Here is an 18127-nt window from a genome sequence, read left to right on the forward strand (position 1 = left end):
GGCAACTTGTTATCCCCCAGGACTCCCAGGCCCTTCTTCACCAGACTGCTCTCCAGCAGGTCAACTCCCAGACTGTACTGGTGCATGGGGTTATTCCTCCCGAGGTGCAGCACCCTACACTTGCCCTTGTTCGACTTCATCAGGTTCCCCTCTGCCCAACTCTCCAGCCTGTCCAGGTCTCGCTGAATGGCAGCGCAGCCTTCCAGGGTATCAGCCACTCCTCCCAGTTTCGTATCACCAGTGAACTTGCTGAGGGTACACTCCGTCCCTTCATCCGGGTCACTGATGAATAGGTTGAACAAGACCAACAGGCCTCCAACCAGACTCTGCACCGCTGATCACAACTCTCAGAGCTCTGCCATCCAGCCGGTTCTCAACCCACCTCACTGCCCACTCATCCAGCCCACACCTCCTGAGCACTTACCTATGAGGATGTTATTGGAGACAGTGTCAAAAGCTGTGCTGAAGTCAAAGCAGACAACATCCACCGCTCTCCCCTCATCTACCCAGCCAATCATGCCACTGTAAAGGGCTATCAGATTGGTCAAGTATGATTTCCCCTTGGTGAATCCATGCTGTCTACTCCCGATAACCTTCTTTTCCTCCAGCTGCTTAGAGATGACATCCAGAATAAGCTGTTCCACCAACTACAAGCATGTTACTTGGTATGATCTAAATCAAGCCCATTCATATCAGCCAATTTGTTTCCTACTCTTGCTCTGCTTCTCACAGGGCTCTCAAGTCCAGTCCCAGTGCCGCTCTGGGCACAGCCCAGAACAGGGAGGCCACAGCCAAACCTGAGATGGTCCTGCTAGATGGAGTGAGAGAAGGCAGTATCACCTGGGTAGGATCCTGCATTTCAGAGGTCTTGGGACAAACCAATGCTGCACTTCCACCCATGAGGGCAGGCACTGCAGACCATTATGTCTGGGGCAAGAACCATGACGAGAGGAGACACAAGCGGGTGACCTGGGCTGAGATGCCTGCACAGACTGCACCACCAGCTTCCTCAGCGCAGACACGAGTGCCACGCCTGGCCGTCTCAGCTGTTGGTGTTAGGGCCGGGGCTGCCAACAGGCACAGGTAGGGTCCCTGCACAATGATCCACACCGTATCCTGTGATGCCCTGAGGAACAGCCAGGGACATCTATGCTCTGAGTGGAAGAAGCACCCTCACTCACACCTATCACACTCAATGTGTTCATACAGTCACCAGCGCCCCATGAGCTCACTGCGCCGTGTCTCCCCGCGTGGGGGAACCCTGACAGTATTCATACGCCAGAGAAAACTTAGCAGTGCCCACTTGAGAGTAGGATGGCATCTCTGCTCCCACCACAAGGTTCTCTCTGCACCAGCCATGGCATCGGGAAACAGCCTCCTCCACCCAGCCAGCCCCTGCCACTGGCTCTGAGGGTCAGTGAGGAGGTCGGTTCCATGTCAGCCACTTTCTCTGTGCAGAGAGAGTCACGGTGCTCAAGCACAACTGCGTACTGGTTGTTTCAGTCAGCTCTGCTTTGAATTCTGCAGCCTTGGTCCCATAGGCTGGCACAGCAGCAACGGGTACAGGTGCAATGGCAGAGAGAACACGCAATACCTGAGTGATTCTGCAGAGCCTGGTTCTGGCCGTCCTTCGTCGGTGTGATGAGATCCCAGATAAAACTCTTAATCTTCTCATCCCCCTTGTAGTGTTTGACACAATAGACCAGCAAGGCCCGACAAATCATCTCCATGTCCTTCTCATTCAGGTGCCACTTGAACCGCCCATGGGTCAGGATATCTTTCCAGCGTCCCCACCTGCAACAGCAGGAACACAGAGAGAGTAAACACTCTTGTGCAACTAGAGACCTTGCCTGCACTTCTCTCCAGGAGCGTGCTCAGCGGCACGGCCCTTCCAGCTCCCCTGGCTAGGGGTGTTCTGCCCCCACATTACTGGAGCAGAGAGGGCGAGAGGTTTGCCCAGGACTCAACAGAGCAGAGGTAGGAGCAGACTCTGGAAGTGCTGACTGCTTTGCCCCCCCCAACTCTCCTTCCATCCCAAATGTTCGCTTAGAGCCCAGGTCCCACCAAGGAGGTCACTGCTGGAAGGAGGGGACACTGCAAGCAAGACGGACAGAAAACAGCTGGGGCAGCCAGCGGCCCATGTGTGCACCGGGGCAGCTGGAGGCTGTGTCTGTGCTCTCTGGGGAGGGGGCAAAACTCACCCGAATATGAGCAAGTTCTTCTCCACGCGGAAGCACTCAGCCCGCAGGTACCGCCGTGTCTTCTCATTGAAGCGCCGGGAGCGCGTGGGTCGCTCGTCTGAGTCACTGTCCAGCTCGGAGAACTCCATCAGCTCGTCCTCTTCAAAGGAGTTGTAGTGTTTGGTTTGCTTCCGCACCCGGGGCCTGTCGATGACCAGGCTCTCCTATGAGGGATAGACAGGAGAACATCCTCAGGTTTGGGCAGACACACCTGACTTCCATCAGGGCACACTACGTCCTCTTCTCCACACTGCCACCCTGCTCACGCCTCTGGCCTCTGGTTCCTGGCTCACCAGCCCCGTGGCTAGCCATCACCTTCCCACTGGGATACCTGCTCCAAACTACCTGGTGCGGCTCTGCCTGAACACACAAGACAATCCCTGGCCAGCACAAAATTCAGCCTGAATCGTGGCAGGCTGAAAATCAGGCCCTCTGGGTTCAAACTGCTGACAACCAGCAGCTGATTCAGCTCTGAATCATACTCCTGGCTCTTCCAGCACTGCCTGCACCAAGCACTGTGCTGGAGGCGGTGTAATTTCTGTGCCGGGGAGGGGCGGGGGGGGATAGGTGGGCTGAAAGAGAAAAGGCAGCTTCCAAGAAGGTGCAGGAGGGAGCAATATCAAATTAAATAGCATGTACCTGCCTCCTCTCCTTCCCCCCACCCTGTCGAATGAATCCACGTCATCTAAATCTGCCTGGATTTCAAGCATGTGGGACACACACATACACACAGACATCGCTTCTCCCATTCTCCCTGCTAGAGCGGTGAACTCTGCAGAGCTGCGGGGCCTCCCTCTTGCTGCTGTCTAACACCACCTCTATGGCATTGCTGCCTTAGCTGGAATTTCGGCAGGCCTCAGGGCCTGCAGCACCCTGTGCTTGATGGAGGAGCTGGGAGGAGAGGCTTGGGCTGTAGCTGAGCCCACGAGCTCAGCAGGGCCAGGACAGCGATGGGACTACATCTGTCCCCTCCTGCCGCCCGACAGGCAGAGTCACCAACCCTCCCAGCTGCACCCCAGCGCTCAGCTAGAGAGCTCCTTCCATGGGCAGATCAAGGAGAGGCTGAGATCAAGGATGCTGCCCCTGGGAGATGCTCACCAGGGTTCCATGGGGAGCTCTGCTACCAGGCCAGAAGAAGCCAGGCACTGGCTCACTGTAGATCCTGCTGCCGTGTTTGCCCACGGCTGCTGCTGGGAAGGAGACAACTTGCCAGTGAGGGCAAGAGGAAAGACTCTGGGAGTATCCATTTATAGTCTGCAACCCCCTTACCCGGACATGGTGTCGGGCTTGCCAGATCCACTTGGCTTTACTCTTTGCTCCCATCCCTCACGGCTGCAAATGCTGATGGAGGAAGGAGTGGCACAGTCCAAACCTGTCCCCACTTGCTCCATCAGGCCAGGTAAAGCCCTGTGCAGCTCCCTTCCCTATTCACATTCAGATTTGAGAGAGATTCGTTTCTAAAGCAAGACCTGGATATTGAGCCTGACCCACATGGTCTTCGACCAACCTCCCAGGCTCAAGTGAACGTGGATAATATTCAGTTGGATATGGAAAATATCCAACAGGCAGCATGAAGAAGTATCTGACACTGTAGGGGCAGGGAGAGTACTGGAGGAGTTGCTCAAGCTGGAGCTCCTCTCATGACGCCCCTTGTGCTGTCAGGGCCAAACCCAGCTGGCCCAAATGACCTTACCTGCAGCCTTCTGCTCAGAGAAAGATGAGGCAGACATCATGCAGGGCTGTGTCCATCCCCTGAGGCACTCAGCCCCTGGCAGACCCTTCCCCAGCCTGCTCTCACCTAGGACAGAGGTCTGAGACCCAAACCAGACCAAGCACCCACACACAGCGATGCTCTGACAAACCCAGTGCCACAGTCATGATATTCAACCTCCCTGCAACCTGCTTTCATTTGTCAGCACAAACAAGGTGAGGAAGCAGCTCAGTACCTCACAGCCCTCACAGCATTGGCGTGTTCAGCAGAAAGAGACATTTCTTCTGCAAAGAGGTGCTGCCTTCCAGCCAGCACCCACTGCCTGCTCCCCTCTAGCCAGTACACTGCTCCCAGTACAGCACCACAGCCCAGTGCTGGCTCAGCGAGGGCCCCCACTTCCAGGGCTGCCCTTATATCCATAAAGCTGGTGAGAGGCTGAAACCTGAAGGTGCCAGTGTGCCTGATACAAGCCTCTTGACCAGCAGTGTCTCAGCACCCTCGTGTCACTGCAGCTCCTCAGAATCCTCCCGTGCTGCTGCTGGAATGCACACATTAAACGTTATGAATAAATCACAAGAGAGAAGTGTGGTTGTTACAGTTATTACCTTGGCATTAAACAGGACCATGTGACATATGACCTATTCCAGGGACCTGCCTGCTCTGATGTTACCTGCTCCCCACAAGCCTCAACTAATTGCAAGTCCACTTTGTTTTTAGGTCACCAAATGCCTGGACTTGCTGCTGGGTTGGAGGCTCCCTGAACAGGTCCATAGGTGCTGCAGCTCTGCAAAGGGCTTGGAGGGCCACCTGGGGAGAGGAGAGGGAGCCAGGGCCAGCAGGCAGTCACAGGCAGCACGGCTTCCTCTCTGTCTCCGGCTGGAAGAGCCGGGGCACCCTGCCGAGCTTCACCACGACAAACACCACCTCCTTAGCCATTGAGACCTGGGGTGGTGGGAGCTGGGGGGCTGCAGTGGCAGTGTAATGAATGTGCCTGGCACTGCAAGCTCCAGGGCTCGAAGGGCTGGAGTATACAAACTCATGTCAGCTTGCCAGGCCTCCTCCAGAGCTGCCAGGCCAAACGGACCCCTCTGCCCAGGGTGCCAGGGCTCATATGGTCTTGGGTTTGGGTTGTGGAATGGTTACGCAGCTTTCCCTGAGCATGGGAAGAGCCTTGCTCACCCCACCAATCCCCAGCCACACTTGGGCCCCTTTGTGCCCTGCCAGGGCACACGGCAGCTTGGCCCTGGCATGCCTCGAGCTAACGAAGGTCTCTGGGCTTGGTGAGACAGACAGGGAGCCCGGAGATCAGAGTTGGCACCTGGAGGGCAGCATGGGACTGCCCTGGTACTAATCCACACTGGAGCCCCAGCCTCAGCTGCCCAGGCTGCCAGCATCCAGCCTGGCTGGCAACAAGAGGCACTCATGCCTGCCTATGATGTGGGGAACTCTAGCACAGACCCAGCTCAAGCAGATGGAGTCACACCAGTCTGTTGGGTTCATAGGCATGCCATTGCGCCAGCTGTTTCATCTTCTCCTCCCTCACACACTGCCAGCCCCAACTGTCGCCCCTTCACCAGCCTTGGGAGTAGCTGGGAGCAGAAACTGAGCACCCTGAAATACCAGGTAGACACAGCCCAACATGTGGCTAAAATAATCGGGGCTTTAGCCAACACTCACGGGTCTGCCTTCCTTTGCAATAATTCCTGATGCCTAACACATACCCCTTCACGAGCCCAGTGGAAGCACACAGCTCTTGCCTGGAGACCACGCCACGCAGTATCAGATCAGTTGTAGGGCACCTGGGCCACAAGCTGGATCCTACCTTTTCATTCTTGGCGTCTGTATCGAGCTCTGCTATTTTCGCCCACTTTTGCCAGAAGTTCGGGTCATCTAAGGAAATGTCAGTTCTGTTTCCTGATGCTACGAAGCTGGCCTGGAAGTGAAAGAAGAGGAGTGAATAGGGTGCAACCCACCATCCAGATGTGCCTTCCCCCATATAGAGATCCCGAACACATCTGTCTGCAGTGCAGTCTCACTGCCATGGAGTGTTAAACCTCATGTTGACACATACCAGAGGGCTCTTTGTTTGCTTAAGGAAGCTGAATCCCCCTCTGCTGCAGTCCTGCCTGACCCCTTGGAAACGAAGCCTAGGCTGTGGCACCAGCAAGAGGAGAAGGGACAGATGGCCCTTGGTGACACCAGCAGACACCAGCCGTGACCACGGCACAGAGTTGGCTCCCTGGGCTCTCTCCTGTGGGGATGTCAGGGCCCCACAAGCACACAGCGTCCCATGGCACAGCAGCACCCAGCTTTGGGCATCGTGCAGGCCAGCAGCCGGGTCCTGCCACCACTCTGGGGGTCTCCCTGCAGAGCCAGGTCCCATGGCAGCAGAAGAGTGAGGCTGGAGACAGAGATGGGCTGCACTGCAGGAAGGCTGTGCGAAAGGTACCACAACTCCTTCCCGTGCCACCGGCAGCCCAGGTCTTCCCCTGACTTTCTGCTCGGCAACGCACCACACCAAGGCAGCACTGGTGTCTATAAGGGCAAGGGAGGTGACAGACTCCAGATCAAATAAGCTCAGCCCATGAGTAGAAGATCAGCTCAGCTCAGGACTGGATATCACCCAGGCTTTGAACTCATCCATCCTCCCCAAGGAGAGGCCTGACCCTGCCCACAACAGCTCTGGGGATGGCCTGCTGCCAGAGTGTGACAGAGCACACCCTGGCACTGCCCGCTGCCTGGAAGACAGCTCCTGCTCTGCCTTCTCACCAGCCTGAGCCGGCTTCAAAGGGAAAATGGAAGCTGGCAAGCTGAACTCTCCTGGCAGCTGCACATCACCTGCCCAGGAAGGTGGCCCCCTCCTCAATGCTCTGCTGACTACCAGTGAGACAGGAGACCACGCTGCTGCAGTGCCCCAGCAAGGTCTCACTTCTGGACACAGCGGGACAGGCAGGAGCTTGGTGGCCACACGGCCATGTCTCAACACGCAGGTAAGAGGTCAGCCCACCACTACTGCCCTGCGTGCTCCCAGCGTGTCCCCCACCACTCCGGGGGGAGCCCCCCTTCCCTCCCGATGGAGCACAACACACCTTGGCAAAGGTGGAGCCCTTCCCCTCAGACTGGATCGTGATGGTCTGTGTCCTGCGCTGGAGGATCTGATCAATGTCTTCCTCGCAGAACTTTGATCCTTCGTCCTCCTCATCCATGAGAGCGCCATAGGCACCCTTTCGCAGCAGGTCCTCCACCTCCATCTTTGAGAAAAAAATGCCCAAAACACAGGGGCATCACCAACCTGGCTAGCCACCCTGGGCACTGCACAGCAGGCGAAGGCTCTTCCCTCTGCCCCAGGAGGGAGGGCAGAGATGTCCCAAGCCAACCCAGACCTCCTGCTGCCACAGCAAAGTGGTCACTTCAAAACCCTGCCTTTGAGGGACAGGAGTTTCAGTCCATGTCACCCAGACACAGCATCGCATGTCCCCCAACCCTGCAGCAGTGCAGGGGTAGCCTGTCAGGCCAAACAGCAGCAATAAGAGCGTGTGGGACCAGGCTCTCCCTCCCTAGAAGCCTGCCCAGGTCCCTGCTCTGAGCTGGCAGTGACTTGCAGGGGAAGGAGGAGAGCTCTCCCGCAGTGCCTCCCATCTAGCCCCACTGACAGCCTACCTACCCCATTGGTGCTGCCCTTGCGGTTGATGTCCTGCAGCACAGCCTTATCCAGGCCCAGCTTCAGGCTGGCCTTGTCGAACATCTCCCGCTCGTAGGAGTTCCTGGTGATGAGGCGATAGACTTTCACCGCCTTGCTCTGTCCGATCCGGTGGCAGCGAGCTTGAGCCTGGGAGTGCAGAAGGCACAGTGTCAAGCACAGTGAGCCCAACAGGAAAGGGACCGTGTGCCTTATGGCACCCTGCACCAGCACCCACCACTCACTCACCTGAGCCACAGTCAGCTCCCACCCACCAGAGCACCCTCATGTAGTGCCTGTGCCTGACCCGGCAGGGCTCTGCCAGTGGACACTGGTTAGCGCCAGGCCTGCGTGGCTGTGGAGCAGGAATCGGAGACCCCTGAACTCCCGGGCAAGGACACGGGGCTCAGGCTGGAGCCTTGGCTCTCTGCAGATGGGCAGCACCCAACACTTCACCCCCTCCAACACCAGGTATGGACAAAGTGTCACCTGGTCTGTGGCAGACACGAGCTTTTAGAGCCACACTGTGATCTCGTCCATGACACCCCCTCTGCCTGCACTCCTCCTGGCTCTCCCAGCATGGCACCCCATACCCCATACAGCTTGGTGCTGCTGCCCTTCCCTGCCTGGCTGGCAGGAGTGACAGGAGCTGTGCTGCAGGACCTTCCAGCAGCCTGTCCCAGCCCAGCCTGTTACCTGTAGGTCGTTCTGTGGGTTCCAGTCCGAATCAAAGATGATGCAGGTGTCAGCAGCGGTCAGGTTGATGCCCAGCCCGCCCGCCCGTGTGCACAGGAGAAAGACGAAGCGATCCGAATCAGGCTTGCAAAAGCGGTCGATGGCAGCTTGGCGCAGGTTCCCGCGCACCCGCCCATCAATGCGCTCGTAGGTGTACCTGCTCCAAGAGGGGAAAAGACAAGAGCAGGGTCACAGCAGGGCCTGAACTGGCTGTGGCTTACAAATGCCTTCTCGTTCTTTCCCTGGGGCTGTATGTGGGCATGCAGGCAACTGGGACTTACTAGTGGAGGCTCAGGCCCCATCAGCCTGTGTGCATTGAGGTTGTTCCCAGAAGTCATTCCTCTTATGATAGCACAATCATGATGACTCCACGCATGATGCATGGATATGGGGCTCATGGGACCTAGGACCAAGGGAAGGGCCTATTTCTGTTTGGTCACTCCTAGGACTAGCCTTGCGCAACGCAGAATGGACAGGTCAGAGCTGCCCAGCTTTGGGGTCTGCAGCCACGAGCAGTAGCCTGTAACCCAGATCCTTTAGTACGTGGGCACAGAATGACCAAATCCCCACCCTGGGCTGTCGCCACTCTGTATCTACAGTGCAGGATAGAGGTGATGTGGAGGAGCCTTGGTGAATACTGAAGCCTGTACTAACCGCCTCTGAATGAGATAGTCTTCCAGGATGTCAAGGCAGCGCACCATCTGGGAGAAGATGAGCACCTTGTGCCCACCGGCGATCAGCTTCGGAAGCAGCTTATCAATGAGCACCAGCTTCCCAGCTGCCTGAATCATCGCCTGCAGCTGGAAGTCTGGCGCATCTGGGCTGTGTGTTTTACGGAAGTCTTCCAGGATCTTCTCCTCCGCCCCTGCCAGGTGAGAAGGGATGTGAGCTCTTGGCGAGGCTGGCAGCACAGCTGCCCAGAGACTCCTGTCCAGGGCAACAGCAAGCCACCACGCGAGGAACAGAACCCATGCAGTCGATCAGATCTAGGGAGGTTGGCTAGGGACCTCCAGAAGCCCCTCCACTCCTTCTTCAGGGCTTGCACCAGCTCTTGGAAGAACAAGCCAGGCTGGGATGTTGGAGAGGGTCCCGTGCCAGAACACCCCCAAACCCAGCAAGCCTCACAAGATCCTAAGGTGCCCACCAGCAAGCAGACTTGCGGGGAGCTGGGCTGCCCATGAGGGCAACAAGGCAGATCACTGCATCCTGTGCTGGGCCTCAAGGCACAACCACGCCAGCAGCAGATGGCATGAGGGCCCGAGCTGGCTCCCAGGCTGGGTGAGCTCTGCAGGTAGTGACCAGCAAATGTTGCAGTGACATCCGTCCCTCCCACATCTCCTGTGCACAGCCCTCACCATTGATGAGATACGGGTGATTGCAGCACTTCCGTAGCTCCATCATGGTGTTGATGAGGTTGGGCATATTGTGCTGGTTGGCACCCTTGGAGAGGAAGGAGAAGTTCTTCTCCAGGATGGCCCGGTAGTATTTCTTCTGGATATTGGTCAGTTCCACCTCAATGATGGTCTCCTGCTTGGGTGCCAGATTCTTCTCCACATCATCCTTCAGACGTCGCAGCATCATGGGCTTCAGGATGGACTGCAGCTTCTTCACCTGCCAGAGCAAGCACAGAGATTCACTGACCTCCCTGCATGGTAAGCACACAGTGACAACAGTGGAGGGGCCTGCAACGCTAGAACCTCCCCAGGCTGGAAACCCACTACAAATGACCCTGAAGCAGCTGCTCTGCTGACAGCCAGGACAACTTCAGAGTCTGGCTTCCGTGGGGCAGGCATGTGAGTGACCAGCCCTGGGCCATGAACTCCACACACTTCTGCTGCTGGCAGCCTTGGGTGGATGGGTCTGCTGCAGGAGGAGAGCTGAGAGCTTTGATAGCAGCTGAGATGATGGTTGCTTCATGTGCCCATGCCTGCTCCCTTGAATGCCGATCTTTGTGCAACCTCCACTTAAGGCAGACATTCAAATGGCAGTGAGACAGCCCAGAGGACTGAGCTGCTTTCTGTGACCCGTGCTCAAGAGCAACTTTGGAGGATGGCTCCTCAGGGGAACTTGACAAGGGTGACTGACACATGGATTTACTGATCTCCTCACTCCCCCTGCACTCCTGTGGGTTGCAGGGACAGACCAGGTGGGAAAGCCAAGTGAGCTGCGCTGCCCAGGCATGCAAGGGGCAGTAGAAAGCTAGGAGGGGAGCAGACCACTGCCTTGACACAGGCTGGTCTCCTGTCTCCAAAGCAGGGCTGGGGGCTCTGTCACAACTTTGCTCCTCCCGGCATGAGGAGTCCTATTCACTTCCATGAAGCACATCTCTGAGTGCGTGCCTGGCTTGGTGACCATGTGTCTCAGTGGCCTGTGCTAACAGCCACCAGCATCACTCTTCTACGTACCTGCTCCTCTGTCTTCAGGTCTCCAAACTCGTCCAGGAAGGCTGTCTCTGAGGGGAACTGCTGTGGCTCCAGGAAATTCAGGAGGCTGAAGAGCTCCTCCACCGAGTTCTGTAGTGGTGTCCCTGTCAGCAGCACCTTGTGCTCCTGGGTATACACAGAAAACAGGTTGAGGGCTCAGACCCACTGGCTGGGTCCAAGGGGTCCCAAGAGCGCAATGCTCTTTGTCTTTCAGCCTCAGGAGCACCCTAGGCGGCCTGAGGGCACACACAGTCCCTGCAAGGCTCCCCCGACCATGGTGCCAGCCCTGACCCAGCCACTGCCATGCAACAGTCTTGTGGCTTGCAGGACGTTCCCCTGGATGTGTCCCAGTCCCGCTCTGTGCAGCAACAGTCAAACCCGAGAATCCCAGACTGCCCCTAGGCTTCAGCTCTGCCCTGGCACAAGACCCTCGGGCAGGGCTGTGCACAGGACGGGGACGGGGATGCTGACAGAGCCCAAGGCTCTGTGCACCTGGGGGCAGGATGACCCTCTTCAGGGCTCACGTAGAACAAGAGGGAACATGGCCCAGAGCCATGTGATACCAAGGGGCATCAGGGACCTGCTCCTAAGGCCAGCGTGAGCAGGGTGCTCCAAAATCAGCAGGGGCACGTATGACTGTGTCGTGTGCACTGGAAACAAGGAGGAGCTTTTATTAGAGGTTGACCATGTAGGTACATGTGCAATAAAAGGAGAGAGGGGTCCAGACAACCCCCGGAAGACCTGGAGCTGTGAGGAGCGGATGACCCCTCAAGGAGAACGCACTCCTTTCCATGCGCTGATGCCACGGGCTCTGGCTTCAGGCACTACTGGGTGCTGCCTCCCGGGATGCACCAGCCACTCTGTCCCAGCACTGCCAGAGACTTGGGTGCTCGCTCACTGCTCAGGCTAATCCTCCTGCCCAACCTACTGCAGGGAACGTCCCCAGGAGTCACCAGCTATGAAAGAAGGGCAATTGTAATGTGAGAGGCTTCCACAGGACTTGTACAAAGGAAGGTGACTGTTACGAAGAGGGGCCAGCAGCAATCCCGCTTTGCCCCCAGCTGCTCACAACCCAGCAGGGAACTGCACAAGACACAAGGTCACAAGGAAACAGCAAGGCCTTTGGGAACCGAAGACATAAGACCAATAATTTTCAGAGGCCTGGCCCAGCTACAGCTAAGTGTGATGGGAGATTCAATAGGCCTGACGGCCCTCAGTCCAGCAAAGAGTAGCACTGCCTTTCCCAGGGCTGGAAAGGAACCGGACATCCAAATTTTTTTCTCAGAGCAGCCCACTGATCCCTTTTTCACCATGCACGGTCCTGCTCTCCCATCCCTGGCACAGACAGGTCTCATGTTTGCAGAGCAGTAAGAAACCAGATTGAATCATAGAATCATAGTTGGAAGAGATCTCAAAGATCATCAAGTCCAACCATATACCTGATGCCACCATGCCCGCTAAACCATGTCTTGAAGCGCCACATCTAAATACTGCAGCCCTGCTCACCGCAGGGCCCAAGGCACACTATGGCCAGAGGATGCTGTGCACAGCAGGTCAGCAACTGCCTCCGTGTGCTGCAGTGGTCTAAGCTGCGCTGCAAGGCCAGGCAGTGCTCTGCCAGGGAGCGCAAACAGATGGGAAGGCATGGGGTGGGTTAGTATTCCACTTCAGCAAAAAGGAGTTTGTGATGGCTGCAGGGCACCAGTGCCCAATCCATCAAAGGGTCCCCTGTCACTGGCACTGCTTCAGCAGCCTGATGGGTCCTGGATGGTTCTCCCTCTGACAGGGAGCTCTCAGCCCTGGCACTGGGCCTGAGCAGCTGGCAGTGGCATCTGACTGCTAGGCATGGCCATCTGTGGCCCACCCTGCTCTCAGGTGAACCTGGGCAGGACATGCTCACCAGAGCCATGAGCTTCAGCCCCTCCAGGAGTTTGCAGTTCCTGTTCTTCAGGCGATGTGCCTCGTCAATGACCACGCAGCGCCACTGGATCTTTTTCAGCTCCGGGCAGTCGGCAAGGATCATCTCAAAGGTGGTGATAACCACCTGGAACTTGAAGATCCCAGGGAGAGGGTTACCCTAGGGAGACATAAACCATATGCAGCGCTTGACTCCTGCAGGACGGCAGGACACTGTCAGACATCCTGCCAACATAACAGTGTTGGCATTTGGCTCCTAGTTGGGATCTCCCCAGATTTATCTCTCTCAAGCAGCAGGCAGGTTCCTGCAAGCCTCCTTGCTGGCCACAGGCTGTGTCTCTCCAAATCAGACACTGCTTCAGGGCAGACAAACAGGCCTGGACAAGAACTGTGGCTGGGGCTCTGCTGCTTTTTCCCCTTTCTCCATGAGTTGGGCCTGTTCTTCACTCATACACGGTGCACATTGAGCCCATGCCAGCAAAGGGGTCTTAAAAGATCTCCTTTCCCTCTCCGTATGAACTACAAGCTCCACATGCAACTCAGCGCTTCCCAAGTAAACGAAGCCAGGGCCGGGGGACACGTCCTGGGAGTGCTGTGTGCATCAATCACCTGTGCATCCCTGTACACCATCTCATACTGCTGGATCATCTGCCGGCTAATCTGGCTGCCATGGTACACGATAGCATTCATCTCCGTCCAGGTGCGGAATTCCCTCTCCCAGTTGGTGATGGTGGAGAGAGGTGCGATGATGAGGAAGGGGCCATGGATGCCCATCAGGAATATTTCTGAGAGGAAGGTGATTGACTGGATTGTCTTCCCCAGCCCCATCTCGTCAGCCAGGATGCAGTTCTTCCTGCAGAGATGGACAGGGGCAGGTGAACATGGCTCTCGGGTAGGAACCACCCTGTCACCAAGTCCTTGAGGGGATGTCAAGCACATCACCTCCACCCACACCTCTCTGACCCTGCAGCGTGGAGGGTGGTAGGACATTGGTACAGTGGCCCAAACTGGTCTGGGTAACCCAGACCATCGAACTTCTTACAAGATGATGTTAACTGGAAGTTAGTGTGAAAGATGCTGTCCTTTGGGTGCAGACTAGCCAGTGAAAGATGCATCTGATGTCCTGCTGCAGCTGAGAACATGCATATTCCTGCAGTCCTGCCACAGGAATGGGCCACTGGTAGCCTGGCCAATGCTAAAACTCAGGGGTGTCTTGGACCCATAGCTAAGCCCTACTATCTCCAAGGCTCATCAGGATTTACCAGGGAGAAACATTCCTAAATATTTGGTTGCAAAGCTAAAGCAAACATAATTTTTCTGGCAGCTGCCTGCCAGCTCCAGCACTGGAAGGTCTCAGCAGCTGCTCTGTTAGGCCCCTCTTTGTCAGCTCTGCTCCCCCAGCTCTGCTGCTCCTGTGACTGCACACACTGGGGTTCCACTGCCAGCAGGACTCCTCACCTGTTATACCAGTTAAAGAGCAGCCAGTTCATGCCCTCCAGCTGATACTCCCGCAGCTGGTTGCTGTTCTTATATTCCCGGGACTTCTGCAGTTTCTGCCAGGACTCAGATGCTGGGCGCTCCTAGGAGAGAGCAGGAGCAAGGTCCATGGAGAGGAAGAGGCTAACGCTCAGCAAGGCCAGACCCTGCTTCTGGGGCTGCACATCAGGACACCACTTCAGAACAGTCATTAACAGCTGATTCACAGCAAAGTCTTGGCCTCCAGATCCCACCCTTGGATCCTGCTAACTAATCCATTTGGAGGGGAGGATATAGGGCTTGCACTGCAGCAGCAGGGACAAGAAGGTCAGCACTGCTGGACCTTGGCAAGACAGAGAAAGCCCCTGCCTGCCCAGGGCAGTGAGCTGCCAGCCGGGTACGTTACCTCTGGGTACGTTACCATATGCTTGATTTCTGGAGGGATTTGGAGGGCTTCAAATTCTTTAATTTTCCCTGGGTCAACATCCTCCTCCAGCTCCCAGGTGCTCTCCTCGTAGGGCAGCGAGCACCACTTCACCAGGTAGTGAGTCACCTCCTGCAGCGCAGAGAGACAGGCTCAGAGACAGCGCAGGGCTCATGGCCGCTCAGCCCCAGCGTGTGGGTGCAGACTGCGACTGAGAGCAAGTCACAGGGATGGCCAGCGGCCCTCCATTTACCCCTGTGCCAAGGGGTCCCCAAGGACAGTGCTCAGGCTGTGCAAGGCTGGGAAGGCCTCAGGGTGCTCAGAAATGACAGGTGATGCACGTCGTGGCGCTGGGCCTCCTGCCAAGCCTCCCTCCCTCTGTGGGGCAAGGAAGCGATGCAGCCACTCACCTCTCCGGTGTCAGGGTCCTTCGTGTGAGCTACCTCCAGAATTCGATCTACCTCCACATAGTCTGGGTTGAACAAATCCTCATCAGGCTGCGACAGCAAAGAGTAAAAAGAAAGGTAAGTTCAAGGTGATTCCAGGGTTAAACAGATGGTGGGCACGAGTAAACAGCTGCAGGACATCTGTCCCCAGGATGCTCCTAGCTGTGCACAGCACATCGAGTGCCCTGGACGCAGGTACGCGACATCTGTCTCTGGGCAGGGAGGACACAGGAGCCCTGCAGAAGGCAAAGCTCTTGCTTTAGAGCAGCTGCAGGCTCCATGCTGCCCTTGCTGGGAGGCAGGAATGTCTTCTCCAGCCCATCTGGCCCCAAGGTACAAAGTCCTGAGCCGTACACTCCAGCTTATGTGCAGTATCCAGAGCTGTGAGTGCCACAGCACAGAGCCACACATAGCACCCGATGAACTCCACACCTCCGCAAGGGATGACACCTTGTTCTCTGTCTCTGCCTCTCTCTCCCCCACCTTCAGCTCAGCAGTCAGCAGCAGCAACCGCTCATGAGGCAGGGGCTCGTCCTCCTGCCAGGAACACCTGGGGAGGAGTGGGTTTTCAACTAGCAGTGGTCCTCAGAGCAGGAGGGCCACAAGGGAAGGAGGAAAAAAAAGGCTTCTACGTTTCACAGCTCCCCAAGCCCCAGTTAGTTACAGGAAAGAGCATTTGCTCCTTGCTAAACTGTTAGTGGTACAGTGTGTTCCAACACATGCTTTTTCTTTGCATCCTGGGAAAGACCCCAAACAGACTCAGGAGTGAGAAATTTGACACACACCCCCAGCTTTCCAACTACATTGATGGAGAAATTTTCATATCCTACTGGCCTGATTTACACTTGTAAGGGGCAGTTTGAGGAGATCCAACAACTATCTCGGGAGCAGCAAGTAAATTATAGAACACCTTTCATATTAGACAAGATTAATCTGCTTACAGAGCACAGCAGGCAGGAGCTGCCCTAAGCCCAAGTATTTATAGCTCCCTCTCTCCCACAGCATCTCTGCTCCGCCATGAAAGCACCTCCAGCACTGCATGCTGCCCTCCCTCCCATTGAGCAATGCTTCCAGGGTTGGCAGTGCCTGGCAAGTGACATTTGTCACCCGGCCCATACCTCTGCCAGTGACACCATGGGTGTTCAGGGCACTGTCACAGCCCCTTGGCTCCAGGATCCCCACCCGCTCACCCTCTTGTGCTGTGCCCCGGTTCAAACCAGCCTGGAAGCTTGAGGTGCCATGCTGCAGCCTGGGCATTGCCATGGAGTCACCAAGGGGGCACAGGCAGGACTCTGGGCAGCATCCCAGGATCACTGAGCTACGGCAGAGCTTAGGCAGGGCAGGCACAGCTGCACAGGGAGCTCTGCCTGCCCATTCCCACCCCTGAATTTTGGCCCTGGAGCTGGTCTTGCCTGGGCAGGGAGGTGCCAGAGGCAGCACTCGGCTCTGGGCCTGCTCAGCCACCGCACTAGGCCCAGGTGTGCTGAAGTCAGGCACAGCTGCTTGCCATGCTCAGCTCTCACCTCTGTAAAAATATGCTTCATCTGAGCCTGCTTGTTCCGGAAGCGCTTTATCTTCTGGGAGATCCTGGGGTCCTTCTCCAGCTCCTCCAGAGTTGCCCACTTACAGTGGAGGTAGGAGCTGCAGAGGAAAAAAAAATCAACAAAACATGACCAAAGAGGCCTTTGGGCCCAATCCCATCCGCCACGCAGACCAGCAGGGATCTCCCAGCGACCCAGTATATGCCTCGCCATGTGAAATCCCAAACTGGAGGAAGCCGTGGCCCAGGTCCAGGCCAAGACTGAAGAGCTGCTTTCCTGCTTCCCGCCATCCGGGCCAGCTCTGGAGGACAGGGGGCAGTGAGACAGGGATGCTGGGGCTGCATCTGCAGATGGGACGGAGCTGGGAGCACACAGCCCTCGCTCCTGCATGCACAGGACCCACTGCCATGGCACACAGCACCAGAACGCGGCACATACAAGTTCCTGTACTTGACGTAGAACTCCTCCATCTCAAACGCCAGGCCTCCGGGATGAGTCTGAAACCAAGGGAAGGAGAGTTAGTGACAGCCAGAGCTTGTGCAGAAACTGGGGGGGGGGGATCCTCTGTGGCCTGGGTATAGACAGGTGTCCCCTGCCCAGACACAGGCTCCAGGCCGGCTGAACCCCACAGATGGTGAGGATGGCCAGGCACTTGGCACGCTGCCTGCCCCAGAGGCTCAGTGGCCCTGAGAAATGTGGTGTGAGACCACCCTTGAGCACAGGAGACTCAAACATCTCCTGGGCAACATCCCAGGTCTGACTCCTCTCCAGAGGCTTTCTGGTGTCCAGGGCAGGAGAGGCACCACAGTGATCCCCAACCAGGAAAGGTGCCAGTCTGGGCATACCCCAGCAGCACCCTGCAAAGAGCGAGTGCAAGGAACGGCACGGCAGCACCGACTGCTGCTACGTCTCATGTCCCTGCTGCACAAAGCAGCCAGGTCTTGTCTCTCCTCTGCCCAGGGACCTCCAGCCCCACTGACATCTTTGCCACTCACCTCCTTCTGCACCATCCTGGAGGCAAGGATCTTCTCAATGATATTGGCATCATCCTCAGGAGGCTCCTGGGGACAGGAGAGCAGAGCGCTGTTTTCCCAGCTCATTACATGGCTTGGCCTCTGGCATCCTCCCGGCACGGAACGGCTGCTTGCTCCTCTCCCAGCCCACCAGCCGGGCAGGCAGAGCCGGCACAGTGGGAGGTGGGAGACCTGCACTTGGGGAACCTTGCTGGGTGCAAGGGTGCAGGTGCTGCCAGCCCAGCTACACTCACCCTCTGCCTGCGCTCCCTGGGCCAGCATGGCCTATCTGGAGCTAGATCAGGGCAGCCAGAGAGCGTAGCAAGTCTCCCAGAAAAAAGGAGGGAGCTTGGGCACTTCTGACCCGAAACTCAAGGAAGGAAATACGCCAAAACATGCACATCTCCTATTCCCAGCCACTCTCTATGCAAGATCTCTGACTTGCCTCAGCATTTATACACCCCTGTAATGTTGGATGGCTCCAAGGGCCCCAGCAGAGCAGGGAGCAACGGCTGTCAGGCC

The 18127-nt window shown here is 56.8% G+C and overlaps 1 protein-coding gene across 1 annotated transcript in view; it reads right to left on the bottom strand.

The window, feature by feature from the left end:
• Positions 1–424: 424 nt before the first annotated feature.
• The window catches only part of LOC104159930 (chromodomain-helicase-DNA-binding protein 6-like), a gene marked incomplete at both ends in the record, with an annotated part of 25709 nt that continues 8006 nt past the window's right edge, over positions 425–18127 (bottom strand). The window contains 18 exons of the mRNA XM_009697958.1: positions 425–502; positions 1595–1794; positions 2202–2404; positions 5774–5884; positions 7041–7202; positions 7601–7780; positions 8327–8522; positions 9020–9230; positions 9721–9976; positions 10771–10914; positions 12689–12865; positions 13315–13558; positions 14164–14285; positions 14603–14737; positions 15016–15102; positions 16575–16692; positions 17031–17089; positions 17588–17653. Of these exons, the coding sequence (XP_009696260.1) occupies positions 425–502; positions 1595–1794; positions 2202–2404; positions 5774–5884; positions 7041–7202; positions 7601–7780; positions 8327–8522; positions 9020–9230; positions 9721–9976; positions 10771–10914; positions 12689–12865; positions 13315–13558; positions 14164–14285; positions 14603–14737; positions 15016–15102; positions 16575–16692; positions 17031–17089; positions 17588–17653 (2749 nt within the window). The remainder of the gene's footprint in view (positions 503–1594; positions 1795–2201; positions 2405–5773; positions 5885–7040; positions 7203–7600; positions 7781–8326; positions 8523–9019; positions 9231–9720; positions 9977–10770; positions 10915–12688; positions 12866–13314; positions 13559–14163; positions 14286–14602; positions 14738–15015; positions 15103–16574; positions 16693–17030; positions 17090–17587; positions 17654–18127) is intronic.

This window comes from Cariama cristata, unplaced genomic scaffold (genome assembly GCF_000690535.1).
Source record: "Cariama cristata isolate BGI_N322 unplaced genomic scaffold, ASM69053v1 scaffold31843, whole genome shotgun sequence".
NCBI lineage: Eukaryota > Metazoa > Chordata > Aves > Cariamiformes > Cariamidae > Cariama > Cariama cristata.